This window comes from Phasianus colchicus, chromosome 27 (genome assembly GCF_987193195.1).
Source record: "Phasianus colchicus chromosome 27, bPhaCol1.hap1.1, whole genome shotgun sequence".
NCBI lineage: Eukaryota > Metazoa > Chordata > Aves > Galliformes > Phasianidae > Phasianus > Phasianus colchicus.
In genome coordinates this window covers 2,479,169-2,493,837 of record NC_143462.1, presented here as the reverse complement: position 1 = coordinate 2,493,837, position 14,669 = coordinate 2,479,169, and the positions used below count along the sequence as shown (strand labels likewise).

Genomic DNA, 14,669 nt, shown 5'->3' with positions numbered 1-14,669 from the left:
ATGGTTAATTTGCTTTATCCACTATGTCAGCTCTACTACACAGCAGCCCTGGAAAGGCTTCATGGACTCTGGGGGCTGTTCCATAGGGCACAGCTGAAGCCTCAGCTCAGATCCTTCTAGAACACAGCTTGTTTCGATTTCTCCATTTTGCAGGTCTCACACATGGTTTATACTTTTTGTATATGAAATACTGGAGCATCACAGATTTGCCAGCCCCGTTACAGTACTACTTTTAGCCATTTTGTATTTACCAGTGATACGATCCAATAAATCTCACTTAAATTAGCCTCAGCTCTCACTGTGTTTCTGGTGCAGCCTCAGCTTCCCTTTCCAGGTGCTCCCTGGTTAGCATTTGTATAAGCATCCTCCCCTCTAGAGAAGAGCAACTAGAGGTGACTTTGCAGGTGGCTGCAGTTCTTGCACAGCAACAGACCTTCAGCTCTGCAGCAAAGCTTGCCTGTACACAGAAACATGGAATCAGTCTTCCCAGGTATGAATGACCACAGGTGAGGGTAACTTTAAAGAGAAAATAATTAGGACTTTGTTTGCTCTTCCACTATCAGCTGCTGCTGTCTCAATCCAGAGCCATAGTGCAGTTGCATTTTGGTCCAACTCATAGAGAAAGGTTGAGCCATCCCTGCTCTGAGAGCACAGGGAGCTCATAGTACAAGTGTGGTAACTTGTCAGGGAAGTACAGAACTTGCTGAGCAGTAATTCCAGGAATCAAGCAGCATTCCCCCATTTCTACTTTATTCAGAGTCTGCCCCACTCCATCCTTCCTCCCTTCATGCTATAGTCCAGGAAGCTTTCCACATAGCCAATACAGACACCAACAGCCTTCCATCATTCTTTGGTTGAAGAAAAAGTTTTAAAAAGTCACCATACAAACAGGAAAAAACAAACAAACAAAAAGCTTAGCTGCACACTATGAACATGGTACATCAGCTCTACCACTGCCCAGAGCCCCATCCGGGCTGAGAACATGGCTTTTTCCAGTTGCTGCTTCTACAGAAGAGCTCAGCTCCAATTGAACACCCATCACAGAGTTAAACGCTTCAGAGCAAAGCCTGAGCTGACTGAGCATTTGTGAGAACAAAACCATGAAGGCCATTCTTTTTTGCACTGTGGAGCACACTCCACTCCACTCCCCCCAGGACTGCTATCACTGCAGCAAGCTCTGCACACCCAGAGGGTTTCCACTGCTGCTCAGTCCCTGCAAGAACAGCAGTCTGCAAGGCTGGCTCCTTTAGAGAAGTGCTGGTTTAAAAAGCAGCTGTGCTAGGAGGCCAGGAGTGTAGATGCATATGCCTTATTACAGTTAATATGCATATGCTTCAGCTTCAAATAAATATCTATGACCTCAGAATAGTAAATACCACCTCTGTACAATAAATAAAGTATTGCATTTTCTATCGGCCTGTCTAGGAGTCATCTTGGAATGTTGTTTTCAGAGCTAAAAAGAGAGTCCTGTGTTAAGCAGTTAAGGCTTCCAGTGCTTTGGGTTTCAACAGCTTTTTGGCAGCAATGATGGTGTTCTTCATCAGCATGGCAACTGTCATGGGCCCAACTCCCCCAGGGACAGGAGTGATGTAACTGGCTTTCTTCTTCACCCCTGCAGGAAGGACAGAAAGAGTTCACCATGCAAGTCAAGGGCAGTAAGGTTTATCAAGCCAGCTGGTCAGCACGAAACTGTAACCAACCTAATGGTGTTGAATTCCTTTATGACTATTAGTTAAAATAGTCATTTATATTAGTCTTTTAATTTAGATGTTTGCCCCCTTTGGCCAGGGCAGCACCACATTCTGACCATCCCCAAACTCACATCAGAGCCTAAGCTGGGGAAAAAGCAAGGTCTAATTAGCCAGATTTGTACAACACATATTGAGTATGAGACCAGATTCAGGCCTGATGCATGCTCTTGAGAAGAGTTCCAATGAAGTAACAGTGAGCTTTCGCTCACTTTCTTGCAGGAGAAGGTTCCAGTACTTTTTGCTGGGCACATGGACATGTGAGGCCTGCTTGGGCACTGTTGCAGCTAAGTGGTGAGCAAGGCCAGGAAACAGCAAGCCAAAAGGGAAGCTCTGCATGCTTTTGGTTTGCTTGGGGGGGCAGAGTTTAAAAGCAGGAGTCTGGGTTATAAACTGGAGTAGAGGCAAAGCATCCCAGCTGCCTTAGATTCAGAGTCAGTCTCCTCTACATGTTCCCGTGGCATATTACAGGAGAGCTGCTCCCTTGTAAAACCAAATGCAATAGAAAGAGAGCTTCAGGATTGGTATGCATCTGCTCCACTGCATGAACCAGGACTTTCTCCCCACTTCTCAGCTAGATGTTTAATGCTCAGAAGTATGAGATGCCAGAACCATTTTTTTTTTTTTTTTACCTTCAAAATCCACATCCCCAACCAGCCTTGATTTGGCAGTGATAGGATCCTGTACTCTAGTTATCCCCACATCGATAACTGCAGCTCCTTCTTTGATCATATCAGCTGTGATCAGATTAGGAATACCTGCAAGAGAACAGACACATAAGCTCATAGTGGTGCTAAGCAGCTCCCTGTCCCCCATCACCCCCATCTTCTCACTGCACAGCCCAGTATGTTTTGACCCACCTGGGCTTTTTTCCTGCCTCACCAATGCATTTGTCACAGACACATGATCCAGAACTGCTCCTTGAGATGTTCAGCTCACCCAGAAATCAGGGGTTTGAGTGATTTATTTATAACCTCAGAATAAAAAGAACTGGAATCTACCTCCAGAAAGAGGTCTGGCAAAGAAGCTGCAGCCAAGATGCTCTCCAATTTGCAATCTTAATGTCTATGGCTACACAGTGCTGCCTTCACCACTGACACCACTTCTAATCCTACTCATAACTTATGTCTCCTTATGCCCAATTTCTAACCCACATTTCTCCCTCACCAAGTTTCTGTTGCCAGGCAAGGACACCCCAAATCAACTCAATTCTTCTGCTAATGAGCTATCCCCATGCCAAAGGCACTGCCCAGAGAAGAGCACATGTACATGTGGGACCTCTTGTGCTCTGAAGGGGGTACTGCAGATGTCCTTCAGCATTTTCAACATCTCTTGTAAGTAGATGCTGTCTCAGTATTTTTCTCTCCCCATAAGCACAGAATGTCTGTACACAGAGGCTGTATAACTGGCTGTTAGCTGTTCTCTAGGTCTGATCAGGTGCTTGGGAGGACACTAAGTCCTCCTGCCAGGTGTCATTTTGCATTTCCAAGAGCTACAAATAGTTCTATTAGTCTGTCCTAGGCTTTATCACAGGATTAACTGCCTGTTTTAAACAGCCCACCCTTGCCTGCAGCAGTTGCAAGCAGTTATAAGGGTGTCAGATTGTCCTATATTGCCAGAGCTGCTTCAGGCAGGGAGGCCTTGGGACACATACCAACAGGACTATCTCCTACAAGGAGAGATTCCCTTCAGAAACATCACACAAGCTGCACTGCCTCTGTGCACATCACCTGCACTGGCAGTTCAGTCTTACCTGCTGCTGCTACCACGATGTCAGCACGGATCGTGTGCTGCTTCAGCTGCTCCTTGGGAGTATAGCGGTGTGATATTGTGACTGTGGCATCACCTGCAACAGGGGTTACACAAAGCATTTTACTCACATGTATGGCAACTTCTCTAACCCTCCACCTTCACCTGGAAAAGTACCAGAAATACAAGAGCTTGATGACAAACCACTAGGAGCTGCCTACAAAGTCAGCACCTCCTGTGGACCTTTCCACTTCAGCTGAAAAGGGATGTCAGACTGAAATCTGACAAGAAGCACAGAATCCAGACCTGGTAAAGGACTAACTGATGAGGGCTCTGAAGTGATTGCCTGTGTGCAGAGTTAACTCCCCAGCCTCCACCACAACACATGAGGTATGTTAGAGCCCCCAGAGCAGGCCTGGGGCTGGTTTAAGAGCCCAGCAAGGACTGTGAGACAGGCAGAGGGCTTCCTCCCACAGCTGCCTGGTACACAGGCTCTGAGACCAACAAGCTCCTACCTCCTGGACGCTCGTGCCTGCCATCTGTGTGCAGCAACATGGCAATGGGCATCCCCACATTCTTCGACCGGCCAGCCACCACCACGTTCTTCCCCAGTGTTGGGATGCCTGAAGTAGACAAAACAGTGTCTTAAGACAAATACAAACTGGAGCTGGACCAAAAAGCAGCCAAATATTGCAGCTTACCTGTTCTCTTTATGATCTCCCACACCCCCCACGGGGTGGCTGGCAGCATGGAGTACTGGTCAAGGCACATGCGCCCCACGTTTATCACATGAAAGCCATCAACGTCTTTGTCTGGAGTCACAGCATTGCAAATCTTCCGTTCATCAATGTGTTCTGGAAAAGAGAAAGGAAAAAAAAACAACAAAGGATCAGCCAAAAAACCTGATCTGCTGCACCAGTCCCTCAGAATCATCACAGTTTGGGGGCTTGAAGCTATTCCAAGCTTCTAGCAAGCTCAAGGCTAACAGCTCCCAGCAGAAGGGGACTGGGACCACGTGGGGACTACACTGCTGCTAATGGAGCATGGATATTTTTAGACAGCTGCAGTTTTACAGCCAAGTTTAAGCTCCTGGTGCATGAAGCTGATACCACCAACACAAGATTAGATTTCCACTGCCCCCAGCAACGTACAGGCAGCTGTATGATGGAGCAGTGTTATCTTTAAGCTTGCACTGTGGCACAGTGCCACTTATCATGTCACAGGAGGACTCCCGAGCTACAACTCCTTCTGGCACATAAACTCATAACAGCTTAACACAAAAAATAAAGCAGATTGAGACCGAGCTACTCACCAGGTAAAGGAAGCTGCACTAACAGGCCATCCACGTTGGCATCATTATTTAATTTGCTGATCAAATCCAGTAGCTCCTCCTCAGTAATTGAAGCAGGCTTGAGGATTGTCTCACTGCTGATTCCTGTGCAAAGTGCTGCATTAGAGAGTGGCACGTACACAAGTGGGACAGCAGCTTCCCTAATCCATGCTAATTTGAGCTGCCTGGTTTGAATTCTACACAAAATCTGATATGGGCACATCAAGGATCGTATGCTTCATGCAACAGTGGCTGCCTTCCAGGCTGCAGACCTTCACACATCTTGCAAGTCATGATTTAAGACCATTTGCCTGCCTGTGCAGCCATCCCTAGGAAAGACTAGTTGAAAGCAAACATCCTCCAAGAGTGGGGAGGGCGTGGAGGAACCACACAGGAACACGCTATGATGCAAATGCAATTGCACCTCCTGGACCTTTTCACTTCAGCTGGAAAGGGATGTCAGACTGAAATCTCAGCTCCAAATAAGGTTTTAGCAGCACGGAACCCAGCATGGAATTAAACCACTGTGTGTCCCAGACCTTTCTCAATACATTTTCTCCAGAAATACACTTGGGAAACCAAGTAGGATCTCAGCTCGCAAGACTGAAAGTGTCACAGCACAACATGACTGCACTGAATGATGAACACATCTCGAACAGTCAATTAAAAGAAGGCAAATCAAAGCCCTGCTGGTGCTTTACATAGGCCCACCAAGGCCACAAATCCAAGCTGCAGAGCCTGACGTTCCCTGGAGGATTCAAGCAGCATAATGCACATGTGAGCTGTGCCTACTCACTGCATAGCAGTGCTACCAGAAAGGCAACCAATGCAGACAGCACAAACTCTGCATTAAGCCCATGCAGCTGAGGCAAAAAAGCTACTGGGTGGATGCACCCTAAATGCTCCCCCAGTATCCAGCAGAGGACTCCCAGCAAAAGCCAACAAGCAGCATTTTGTCTGAGTTTTTCTGCTCCAGTTTTTCAGAGCAGAGCACAAGACTTACCCACATCAGCAGCCGCTTTGGTTTTGTTCAGCACATAGGAGTGACTTGCAGGATTTTCACCAACCAGAACCACGCTGAGGTGAGGTCTCTTGTTCCCAGCTGCTACCCACTGTTCAACTTCATGCCGGGCTTCTTGTCTGATCTGCCGTGCCAGCTTCCTTCCAGAAATCACAACAGCATCATCTCTGCAGTATGAGAAGTATCACCATAGCAGTGTTAGGGCCAACAAATCCAAGCTTTGCGCAACATCAGCACAGCAAACAGGCACGAAATGGGGCAGAAGCAGTTCTTTCATCTGAGCTCAGTACAAGCCTTCACCTGTAAACCTGTTTTCTTTTTCTGCCCGTTACATTAAGCAGTACATTCCAGTCTGCAGCCTCACTGCTGGAGGAGGAACAGAGCAATTCCTGCAGCCTGAAGAAGCACTCAATGAGTTCAGGAGCCTACGTGTGTGTTGTTGGCACATGTGCCACACTGTCAGCTTCCCTTTGGGGCAGTCGGCCTCCCTCCCCTTTCTAAAGGACGACAGCTTTGCTCTGTGAGGCAAAACTCATCCCGTGTAAGTGGAATTTGCACTGCTGGAAGTGCTGAACAATTCCAGCCCACCCCGAGGTTGCAGGAGGCACAGCTGCCGTGCACAGCCATCCCCCAGCAGCATCCCAGAAAGGCGTCAGTCCTCCAAGCACAGTCTGAGCTCCAGCCTCCCTGCTTTGCCCATCTCTGCAGGGTGACAAAGCCTGATAGGGGATATAGGATTTCAATCCCATCGAAGGATCCCAACGCTCAGCTGGAGCGGAGGGGGGTATCCGCCCATCTGAAACGTGTCACGGCAGCTCCTCGCCTGCATTTCTGATCTAAATCGGTAACAGAGGTTCTGCCAAACGCATTCCAGGCAATCGGACACGCTGCGCGCACGGAGCCGCTCACGTTCGCTCCCCTTTCGGGTTCTGACGATCGCTCGCATCTCAGCGCCCTTCTCATCAAAGAATCCCTCCCGGAGGGTTTCACCTTCGCCAGATTCACCTGCGGACTTCTCCGCAGCACCGCCCCGCCTTTCCGTACGGCCGGTGTTCAGCCCTCAGCCCCGCCGTTCTGCCCCATCTCAGAGCCGCTGCCCCACAGCCCCGTTAGCGGTGCCGCCCCCCGGCGCTGGAGCAACCTGCGAGCAAAGCGCATCGCAACGACACGGCGCGGCGGCTCAGCGGTCAGGCATCGCTTGGAGAACAGCCCCGTGGTTTTCCGACCCCAGCTCCGGTTCCGACCCCCGCACCTCTCACCCCCCCCGGCACCACGCAAGGCGGCAGCGGGATTTCATCAGCCTGCAGCGCGCGGTGCGGCCGCTGGGGGTCCGCTCCATTCATTCCGAGGGTAGCGGAGCCGCGAGCCGGGCCGGGCCCTACCTGGGTGCGCTGAGGTGCAGGCAGCGTGCGCGGGGCCGGAGAGCGGTCCGGCCGAGGGCGCGGAGCGGGCAGAGCGCGGTTGCCATGGCGGCAGCGAGACAACGAGAACAGAGAACACGCGACAGCAATTAGGCGCCGCGCCGCTCCGCCGACCGCTTATATAGCATCCGGGATCCGCCCCCTGATGGCAGCGGGAGCCAATCGGAACGGCAAGCGGCGCGGGGCTGAACTGTAAGTGGCGGAGGAGAGGAAGAGGGCGGGGCGGAAGGGAGAGTAGGTTGAGGAAGGGGGCGGGGCTTCCCGCCGTAATTGGGCACGGCTGCGCCCATTGGCTGGGCCTGGCGAGCATGAGGCCGCGGGAGGAAAGGGCGGGGCGAGGTTACACTTGTTGCCATGGCGATAGTGCCGCTTGAGGCCACGCCCCCTGGTCCGGCTCTCGCGAGAGCTGGCGGCTGGGGCGGGAGCTGCGGCTGCCGGCGGCACTGTGCCTCGGGCCGCGCCGCTCCGCCATGAGCTTCCTCTTGTGAGTGGCCGGGGGTCGCGGTGCCGAGGGGGGGAAGCCGGGGTGCTGAGGGCAGAGGCCTCGCGTCACGGCTGGCTGCGGGTCAGGAGGGCTTTGGGGAGGCCCTGTGTGAGGGTTGCGAGGAGAGGCGAGGCCTTCTGGGCTCGGTCCGTTAGGGGAGGCCTGAGGGCGTCCTGTGGGACCTGGTGAGGGGCTGAGGGGGGGATGCAGGGCTGGGGGGCTGAGGGGGAGGAAGAGCTGGGGACCTGCAGAGGGGCTGGGGGTTTCATCTGTTGTGGGGCGGTGCTGGGGGAAGGCCTTGGGAAGATGGAGGGTAAATAACTGCAGGACAAGGGGAAATAGTTTGAAGTTGAGGGAGGGCAGATTGAGGTTGGATGTCAGGGGGAAGTTGTTTGCTATGAGAGTGGTGAGGTGCTGGAACAGCTGCCCAGAGAGGCTGTGGATGCCCTGTCCGTCCCTGGAGGTGTTCAGGGCCAAGTTGGATGGCAGCCTGGGCTGCTGTGAAATGTGGAGGTTGGTGGCCCTGCGTGTGGCAGGGGGTTGGAGATCTGTGATCCTTGAGGTCCCTTCCAACCCTGGCCATTCTGTGATTCTGGGGGGGCTCATCCCTTCGGGTTCAGGGTGCTGAGGGGGAGGCGGAGGGGAGAAAGAGGAGGAGGCCTTTGTGCTGTGTGTGTGGGGCTCCCAGCTGGATGGAAGGGGGGCTCCTGTGGGGGGGGGGGTGCCCAGCTGTGGTGTGCAGGGAGTGCCCTCAGGGCAGGTGGGTTTGGCTTAGCTGCAGTGGGAATGGCACTGGTTTGGCTGTCTGCTGTTAGAGTGCATCTGTAACCAGCTGTATGGATGGGCTGTTATGTACCTGTGTGGTAGATGTGAACACTCGTGCAATTCTAGCCCTTAAAGGTATCAGAAGGAGCAGCGACATCTTGAGGTGTGAGAAGGGGCTGGGGAGCCTCATTCTGTTGTCGGTGATGTGTTGGGACCCTCTGTCCAGTATTAGCACTGTTTGGGCCCTGTGTTCCCTCCTGCAGTACAGCAGGCGGCGGTGGCTGGGCTGAAGAGCGAGTTGGATCGAAGGATCTTTTATTCCCACTGCACGTAAACAGTGTGCAAAGCCAGCGGGCTGTGCTGTAGTGCTGCATCAGGAAGCTGAAGCCAGATGTGTGCAGGCTGAGCGCATCCGGCTGTGTGCAATGGGGGGGAGGAGGTGGGCAGCAAGCCAGCAGTGCCAGGAAATGCGTGTAACCCCCAGCGGTGCTTTGGCTCTCACAACCCCACATCAGAGCCAGCACAGAGCGTGGTGACTGTGAGCTGTGTGAGTTGGGAGTCCGAAAGTTAATGTTTTGTGGTTTGGAGGCATTAAAATGCCGTCATCTCTTGGCAGCGTTGGTTTTTGTGCGTGGGTATAAAGCCAATAATGAGCTCTGACACTGGTATTCCTCTGAGTGCTGCCTTGCCCTGTTACAGGGCTGTGGAATAATGCAGTTGTATGACAACACGGGATGGTTAAAGCTGCAATAAAGATGTGTCTTTTAGGGCTGGAGGGGGTTAAGCTGCTATCCTCCGCAGATTGTTTCCTATACCATGTGCCTTCGCCCTGTTAAGTCAACCCAGTCAGCCAGTAGTTTTGCTCCTTGGTGGAGTTATGTTGGCTTGTCTGCAGTGTGACTGAATGCAGCCATCACTGGTCTGTCTTTGGGCCTTTGCACCAAATGCTCTTTGTGATTTGAAAAGGGAAGCGTGCACATGGCTGTCAGAAATGCTCACACGTAGGGTCTGTTCACCTTGATGGTGGAGAAAAAAAGGTCTGGTGTCACCACAGCTGGACCTGCCAAGTAGCAAAGAGCAACGGGTGATGCTGTAGTGGGAGGGAAATGCTTCTGAGAAGGGATTGCTGCTGAAGGACTCACTGCAAGTGTTTCTCTTTGTTTTCTCAGTGGGAGTCGATCTTCGAAAACATTCAAACCCAAGAAGAATATTCCTGAAGGCTCCCATCAATATGAGCTCCTGAAACATGCAGAAGCCACTCTTGGGAGTGGCAACCTCAGGCAAGCAGTTATGCTGCCGGAGGGAGAGGACCTTAATGAGTGGATTGCAGTTAACAGTAAGTCTGGGAGACAGAGATCCACCAGTGTGTGGAAGTGGAGTGGAACGATACAAATCTCTGCTTTTCATCCTTAAAAGAAACAAACAGAAAATCTCCTGAAATGAAATTCCTATCCCAGCTGTATTCTGTTTAACTGAGTAAGGATAAAGGGGCAGTAAGTGTTAGGACATGCTGACCACTTGTGTGTCAGAGCAGTGTTGTGCTCTGGAAATAGCAAAAAGTGAGAAGCAGATACATGCAGTCGTTGTTTCAGAGTGCGTTTTCTTTGAGTTCAGACTTCTAAAGGCAATTAGATTTGTGAGTGGTTATTTTTGGAACTGGGAGTAAGACCTGAGGACTGACATTTGGAATTAAGGTGTCTGGAACCTAAAGCAGTTATTTACGAGTTGCAGTTGGAATCATCTTGATGTGTTTCCATTCCAGCGGTGGATTTCTTCAACCAAATCAATATGCTGTATGGGACCATCACGGAGTTTTGCACAGAGGCAAGCTGTCCAGTCATGTCTGCTGGACCAAGGTAAGAAGTTTGTGGTGGTCTACAGCTGCAGTTTGTGTTGGGGAAATGGCTGGATGGTTTCTGAAGCATGTGTCCAAAAGCTGAAGAGGATGGGATGTATCTCGATGGGGTTTGGGTACAGCATTGTGCTCCTGCAGTCACTCACCTGTGTCTGAAGCCCTGTGGGCTGTTAGGGAGGCTTTGTGGTACCAGGAACAGATTAATTTGAAGGAAAATGGAGAGATTTACCCTGACATGGAAGTGCCAGATCTTGCTGTCTGTTGTGTCTCAGTCTGACCATTGTGTGCATGCAGTCTGACCGCTGAGTGCGTGCAGTTCTAAAACCACGGCTGCTAATGGGACAGGACGTGAGAGAAAAGGAACCCAGCAGGTGCTGAGATCAGATTGCTGAAGAGAGCAGGGGATTTGTAGGAGAAGGCTGAGGCACCGTGGAAGGAGAAAACAAAGCAGGGCATGGAGGCTGGCTGGGGAGCAGTATTTGCAGTGCTGTATAAAATCCTGCCCTGCTTTTCTAACCAGAAGTATCTAGATTGCGAGTTCCTGTTTCTATATCTGGGGATGCTTCCTGTAAGGACTTCCTGTTTGAAGTGCACTGTTCATTTTTACTTGTTGATTGTTGAGAAACAACAACTGAAACATAATTTTCTCCCCCTCTCTGTAGAGATTGTACAAAAGATTGCTGAGGAAGTTCCTTGCTGCATGGTGTTCTCGTAGACATCTGTGCCAGTTCTGGGGAGCTGTGAGACTGATAAGCACGTCACATTGAGAGGGTGGTTTTCAGAAGGCTGATGTGGGGCCTCTGGATGGTCTTTGGAATGTCAGCTGTCCCACGTGCTGGTGGACACTTCTCTGAGGGAGAGCTGAATTCCTGGCTGGTGTCTGAAGGCCATACGTGCAGTAACTCAGGAGGTGGGGGGTTTCCCCCTTCCTTCCCCTTCAGCTAGTTTTTGTCTCACTTTCAGTTGACGTCAGAGGAAGTTGTGGCAAAGCTGAACGTCACTTTTGAGGGTTGAACCCTGGTGGCTATTGCTGCAGTTGTTGAATGGAGATATTAGCCTGAGCTGTTGTACTGGGCTTGAGGAGCTCAGACGTAAAGGCAAAGCACCACACAGAATACTTGTTTTGCAAAGTCATTCTTTACCGCGATAAAGAGGAAGCTGTGGGGTCCAGTGGCCAGAACAGGGCCTGAAAATTCCATTAGGCCAAGGAATTTATTTTTTCTTTCACCCACCAGATACGAGTACCACTGGGCAGACGGTACCAACATAAAGAAGCCAATTAAGTGCTCAGCTCCCAAGTACATTGATTACTTGATGACGTGGGTTCAGGATCAGCTGGATGACGAAACCCTCTTCCCTTCCAAGATCGGTAATTGCAGTGGCACAACACGACGTGCCTTGTGTCCAGGACCAAGCCACAGTGCCACCAGAAAGTCTTAGTGATTTTTATTCAAGTCTTGGTGGTTTGTTTTGTTTGTTTTATAAATACTTCTGACCAAACTGAAGCTTGCCCATGCTTTTCAGGTGTCCCTTTTCCCAAGAACTTCATGTCTGTGGCCAAGACCATCCTGAAGCGACTGTTCCGTGTGTATGCCCACATTTACCACCAGCACTTCGACTCCGTCATGCGGCTGCAGGAGGAGGCACACCTCAACACCTCCTTCAAGCACTTTATCTTCTTCGTGCAGGTGAGGTGCACAACAGCTGCTCAGCTGCCTCTACTGGGGTTTTTTGTTCCCATTTGCTTTTAAAGGGAGTTGGAATTTAGAAGCCTGCTTTATTTCTGAAGGTCTACAACTGTAGGGGAGCTAGCTCAGCTCTTACCCTCCATACATGAACTGTTTGGGGTTTACTTATGCAAGCTGGCTGTAAATGCTTGAATTCCCCTCTCCCTCTACTTTTATTTATTAGCAAAGGGACCAGACTTTAAAGAGAATCTGAGAGGGGAAGGGGTTATAATTCAGTAACTCATTCTGAGATAGCAACAGCAGCTTTTCTCCCCTTGCCCATTTTTTCAGTATCTTGTGACTGTGTGGCAGCCCATTGCACTCCTCAGCCACACAACTAAGTTCAGTTTGCTTGAAATGCTTGAATTTCTCCAGAGAAACAGCTGAGGTGGCTGCAGCTGTATGCATGTTGGCTGGATCTGGAGCTTTATTTCCTAGGGTTCTTTCAGCAGCGTGTTCAGTTCTGCTGTTCCTTTTTTCCTACCAGGAATTCAACTTGATCGACAGGCGGGAATTGGCTCCGCTGCAGGAACTCATTGAGAAGCTGGGTTCCAAAGACAGATAAACTTTCCCTGGGAGGATCCACTCAACTTCCAGTCGTGGCCACTCCTTTCTGCTTTGTCCACAGCCATTCTCCCCTTCACCCTCAGTGACACAAGCCCCAAAGAGCCGGATGATGTGCTGGCTGGCGCTGCCTCACTCAGTGTCACAGGCCCTTGGCAAAACTGTTTGTACTGTGCTGCAGCAGCCTGCATCACCTTCTAACTGGTGGCTGAGCTGTGACGCCTGGCACTGTTTTGTCCACTTTTTTTTTCTAAAACTACATACTCAAGTCTGGCAAGAATTGCAGTGGAGAACTCAGACGCACAGCTTGCAGCAGGTTGTTTTGTTTTGTGCAGGCAAAGTTCCAGAATGCCACACTGCTGTTATCAGTGCTGGAGCAAAGCTTTCCTCAGATCCCATGTGGCCATCCTGGGGCTGCGTCCAGCGTGTGCTTCCCATGGGGGAAGGGCAACAGAGGCACAGCTTATTTTTGGAAGTGCTTTTTTTGGATTTAGATGCACTTTGGCCAAGAGCCTTAAGCTCCCCTCATGGCAACAGTGATGGGGAAGGAAAAAAAAGTGCCTGGCAAGGGGAGCCTGCCCCTTGGGGTGCAGAGCAGCTTTTCTGCCCCAGTTGGGGGAGGGGGGAGGGCAGGGGGAGGGGCAGGGACCATGTTGGCAAGGCAATAAAGTTTCTTCTTCCTGCTCTCCTTTCTAATGGCTGTCCTGTCTGTGTGCCCCCCTGCTGCCTGCACTCTAGGTGCATTGTTCTCTTTGCAGAGCTCCCCTTGGGTGGAGGCTGTAGCAGCACTGTCCCTCCCCACCCCCCCCAGCGTGGTCCAGGAGCCTCCTCATGCAGCTACACATTTATTGGGCAGGTCACCCCCTGCAGCCCGCCCCCCCTCCGCCCCCTCCTGCAGCGCTCAGCTCCATCAGGATTTGGGCACGGAGGTGAAGATGCGCAGCCCATGCATGCTCTTGATCTCCTCGCTCAGCGCCTGCAACAGATGAACATACGGGCTGTGTTCTGCTGCAACACAGAGGTGAGTGCCTTGAAAAGCAGGGCTCCCCATTCAGGGCCGGGCAGCCCTGCTCTGCGTGCTCTCACCTGATTCACCATCTGGTGCTGCTGCACCGTCCGCTTCTCCCGGAACTCCTCCGATTCGATGTGGATTTCATACATGGCCCCGCAGCCACCTGCAAGGAGCGCGGCCCACTCAGCACCACAGAACGGCTGGGGTTGGAAGGGACCTCAAGGATCACGAAGCTCCAACCCCTGCCACACGCAGGGCCACCAACCTCCACATTTCATTCCAGCCCAGGGCCCCATCCAACCTGGCCTTGAACGCCTCCAGGGATGGACGGGGCATCCACAGCCTCTCTGGCAGCTGTTCCAGCGCCTCACCACTCTCACAGCAAACAACTTCCCTCTGACATCCAACTGAAATCTGCCCTCCCTCAATTTCAAACCATTTCCCCTTGTCCTGCTGTTTTCTACCCTTTCCGAGGTAGAAACCCCCCTGTTCGTAGGCCGTTCGGGATGGTAGAAGCCTTTTCCTTACCCGAGATGTCCACCACGCGGATGGCGGAGGCGCGGGGGAATTTCTCGCGCAGGACGCGGCTCACGCGCTCCTCCCCGTCCGCCCCCGCGGAGAAACCGCGCCAGGCGCCGCGCGGCACGAGGAGCTGCGGGCACAGAGAAGCGGAACGCTCCGGGGGCTGAAGGGGGGATAGGGAGGGAGGGGGGAGTTGCAGCTGGGCCCACGCGGGGCCTCAACGCTGCCGGAGCGGGGAGGAAGGGCCGGAGAAGGCCCGAAGGCCTCGGGGTCGTTCGGTCACTCACCGGCCCGCGGCTCCGCAGCCCCGCCGCGGCCATCGTGGGCGGCGCGCGCGCCCGCTGCCGGAGGAGAGCGTAGAGGTGACCGCCGCCCGCCAATCGCCGAGCGCCACGTCATAAGGCCGCGCCGCGGCACAGCGCCCCCTGCCGGCCCGGAGGTCTCAAGAGAGGCCTAGTAGACAACCGCCCC

At 52.1% G+C, this 14,669-nt stretch overlaps 3 protein-coding genes across 5 annotated transcripts; 1 reads left to right on the top strand and 2 right to left on the bottom strand.

The window, feature by feature from the left end:
* Positions 1–846: 846 nt before the first annotated feature.
* On the bottom strand, positions 847–7,389 carry MTHFD2 (methylenetetrahydrofolate dehydrogenase (NADP+ dependent) 2, methenyltetrahydrofolate cyclohydrolase). Of its 2 annotated transcripts, none has more exons than XM_031602134.2 (8): positions 7,231–7,389; positions 5,831–6,015; positions 4,810–4,932; positions 4,199–4,351; positions 4,013–4,120; positions 3,502–3,594; positions 2,381–2,506; positions 847–1,612 (listed from the first exon to the last, which is right to left on the bottom strand). In XM_031602134.2, exons 1-8 carry the CDS (start codon positions 7,314–7,316, stop codon positions 1,473–1,475), a joined length of 1,014 nt encoding a protein of 337 aa, XP_031457994.2. In that variant the 5' UTR covers positions 7,317–7,389; the 3' UTR covers positions 847–1,472. The 2 variants fall into 2 exon arrangements, with proteins under 2 accessions (XP_031457994.2, XP_031457995.1); XM_031602135.2 differs by lacking the exon at positions 7,231–7,389 and adding an exon at positions 6,990–7,112.
* Positions 7,390–7,399: 10 nt separating this feature from the next.
* MOB1A (MOB kinase activator 1A) lies at positions 7,400–13,360 on the top strand. 2 transcript variants are annotated; one of them, XM_031602137.2, is made up of 6 exons: positions 7,400–7,461; positions 9,688–9,854; positions 10,281–10,374; positions 11,609–11,742; positions 11,898–12,061; positions 12,588–13,360. In XM_031602137.2, the coding sequence occupies exons 1-6, from the start codon at positions 7,415–7,417 to the stop codon at positions 12,663–12,665; spliced, it is 684 nt and encodes a 227-aa protein (XP_031457997.1). In that variant the 5' UTR covers positions 7,400–7,414; the 3' UTR covers positions 12,666–13,360. The 2 variants fall into 2 exon arrangements, with proteins under 2 accessions (XP_031457997.1, XP_031457998.1); XM_031602138.2 differs by lacking the exon at positions 7,400–7,461 and adding an exon at positions 7,612–7,753.
* Positions 13,361–13,458: 98 nt separating this feature from the next.
* On the bottom strand, positions 13,459–14,591 carry BOLA3 (bolA family member 3). The gene is made up of 4 exons (XM_031602139.2): positions 14,486–14,591; positions 14,205–14,328; positions 13,751–13,839; positions 13,459–13,640 (listed from the first exon to the last, which is right to left on the bottom strand). The coding sequence occupies exons 1-4, from the start codon at positions 14,516–14,518 to the stop codon at positions 13,575–13,577; spliced, it is 312 nt and encodes a 103-aa protein (XP_031457999.1). The 5' UTR covers positions 14,519–14,591; the 3' UTR covers positions 13,459–13,574.
* Between the last annotated feature and the right edge of the window lie 78 nt (positions 14,592–14,669).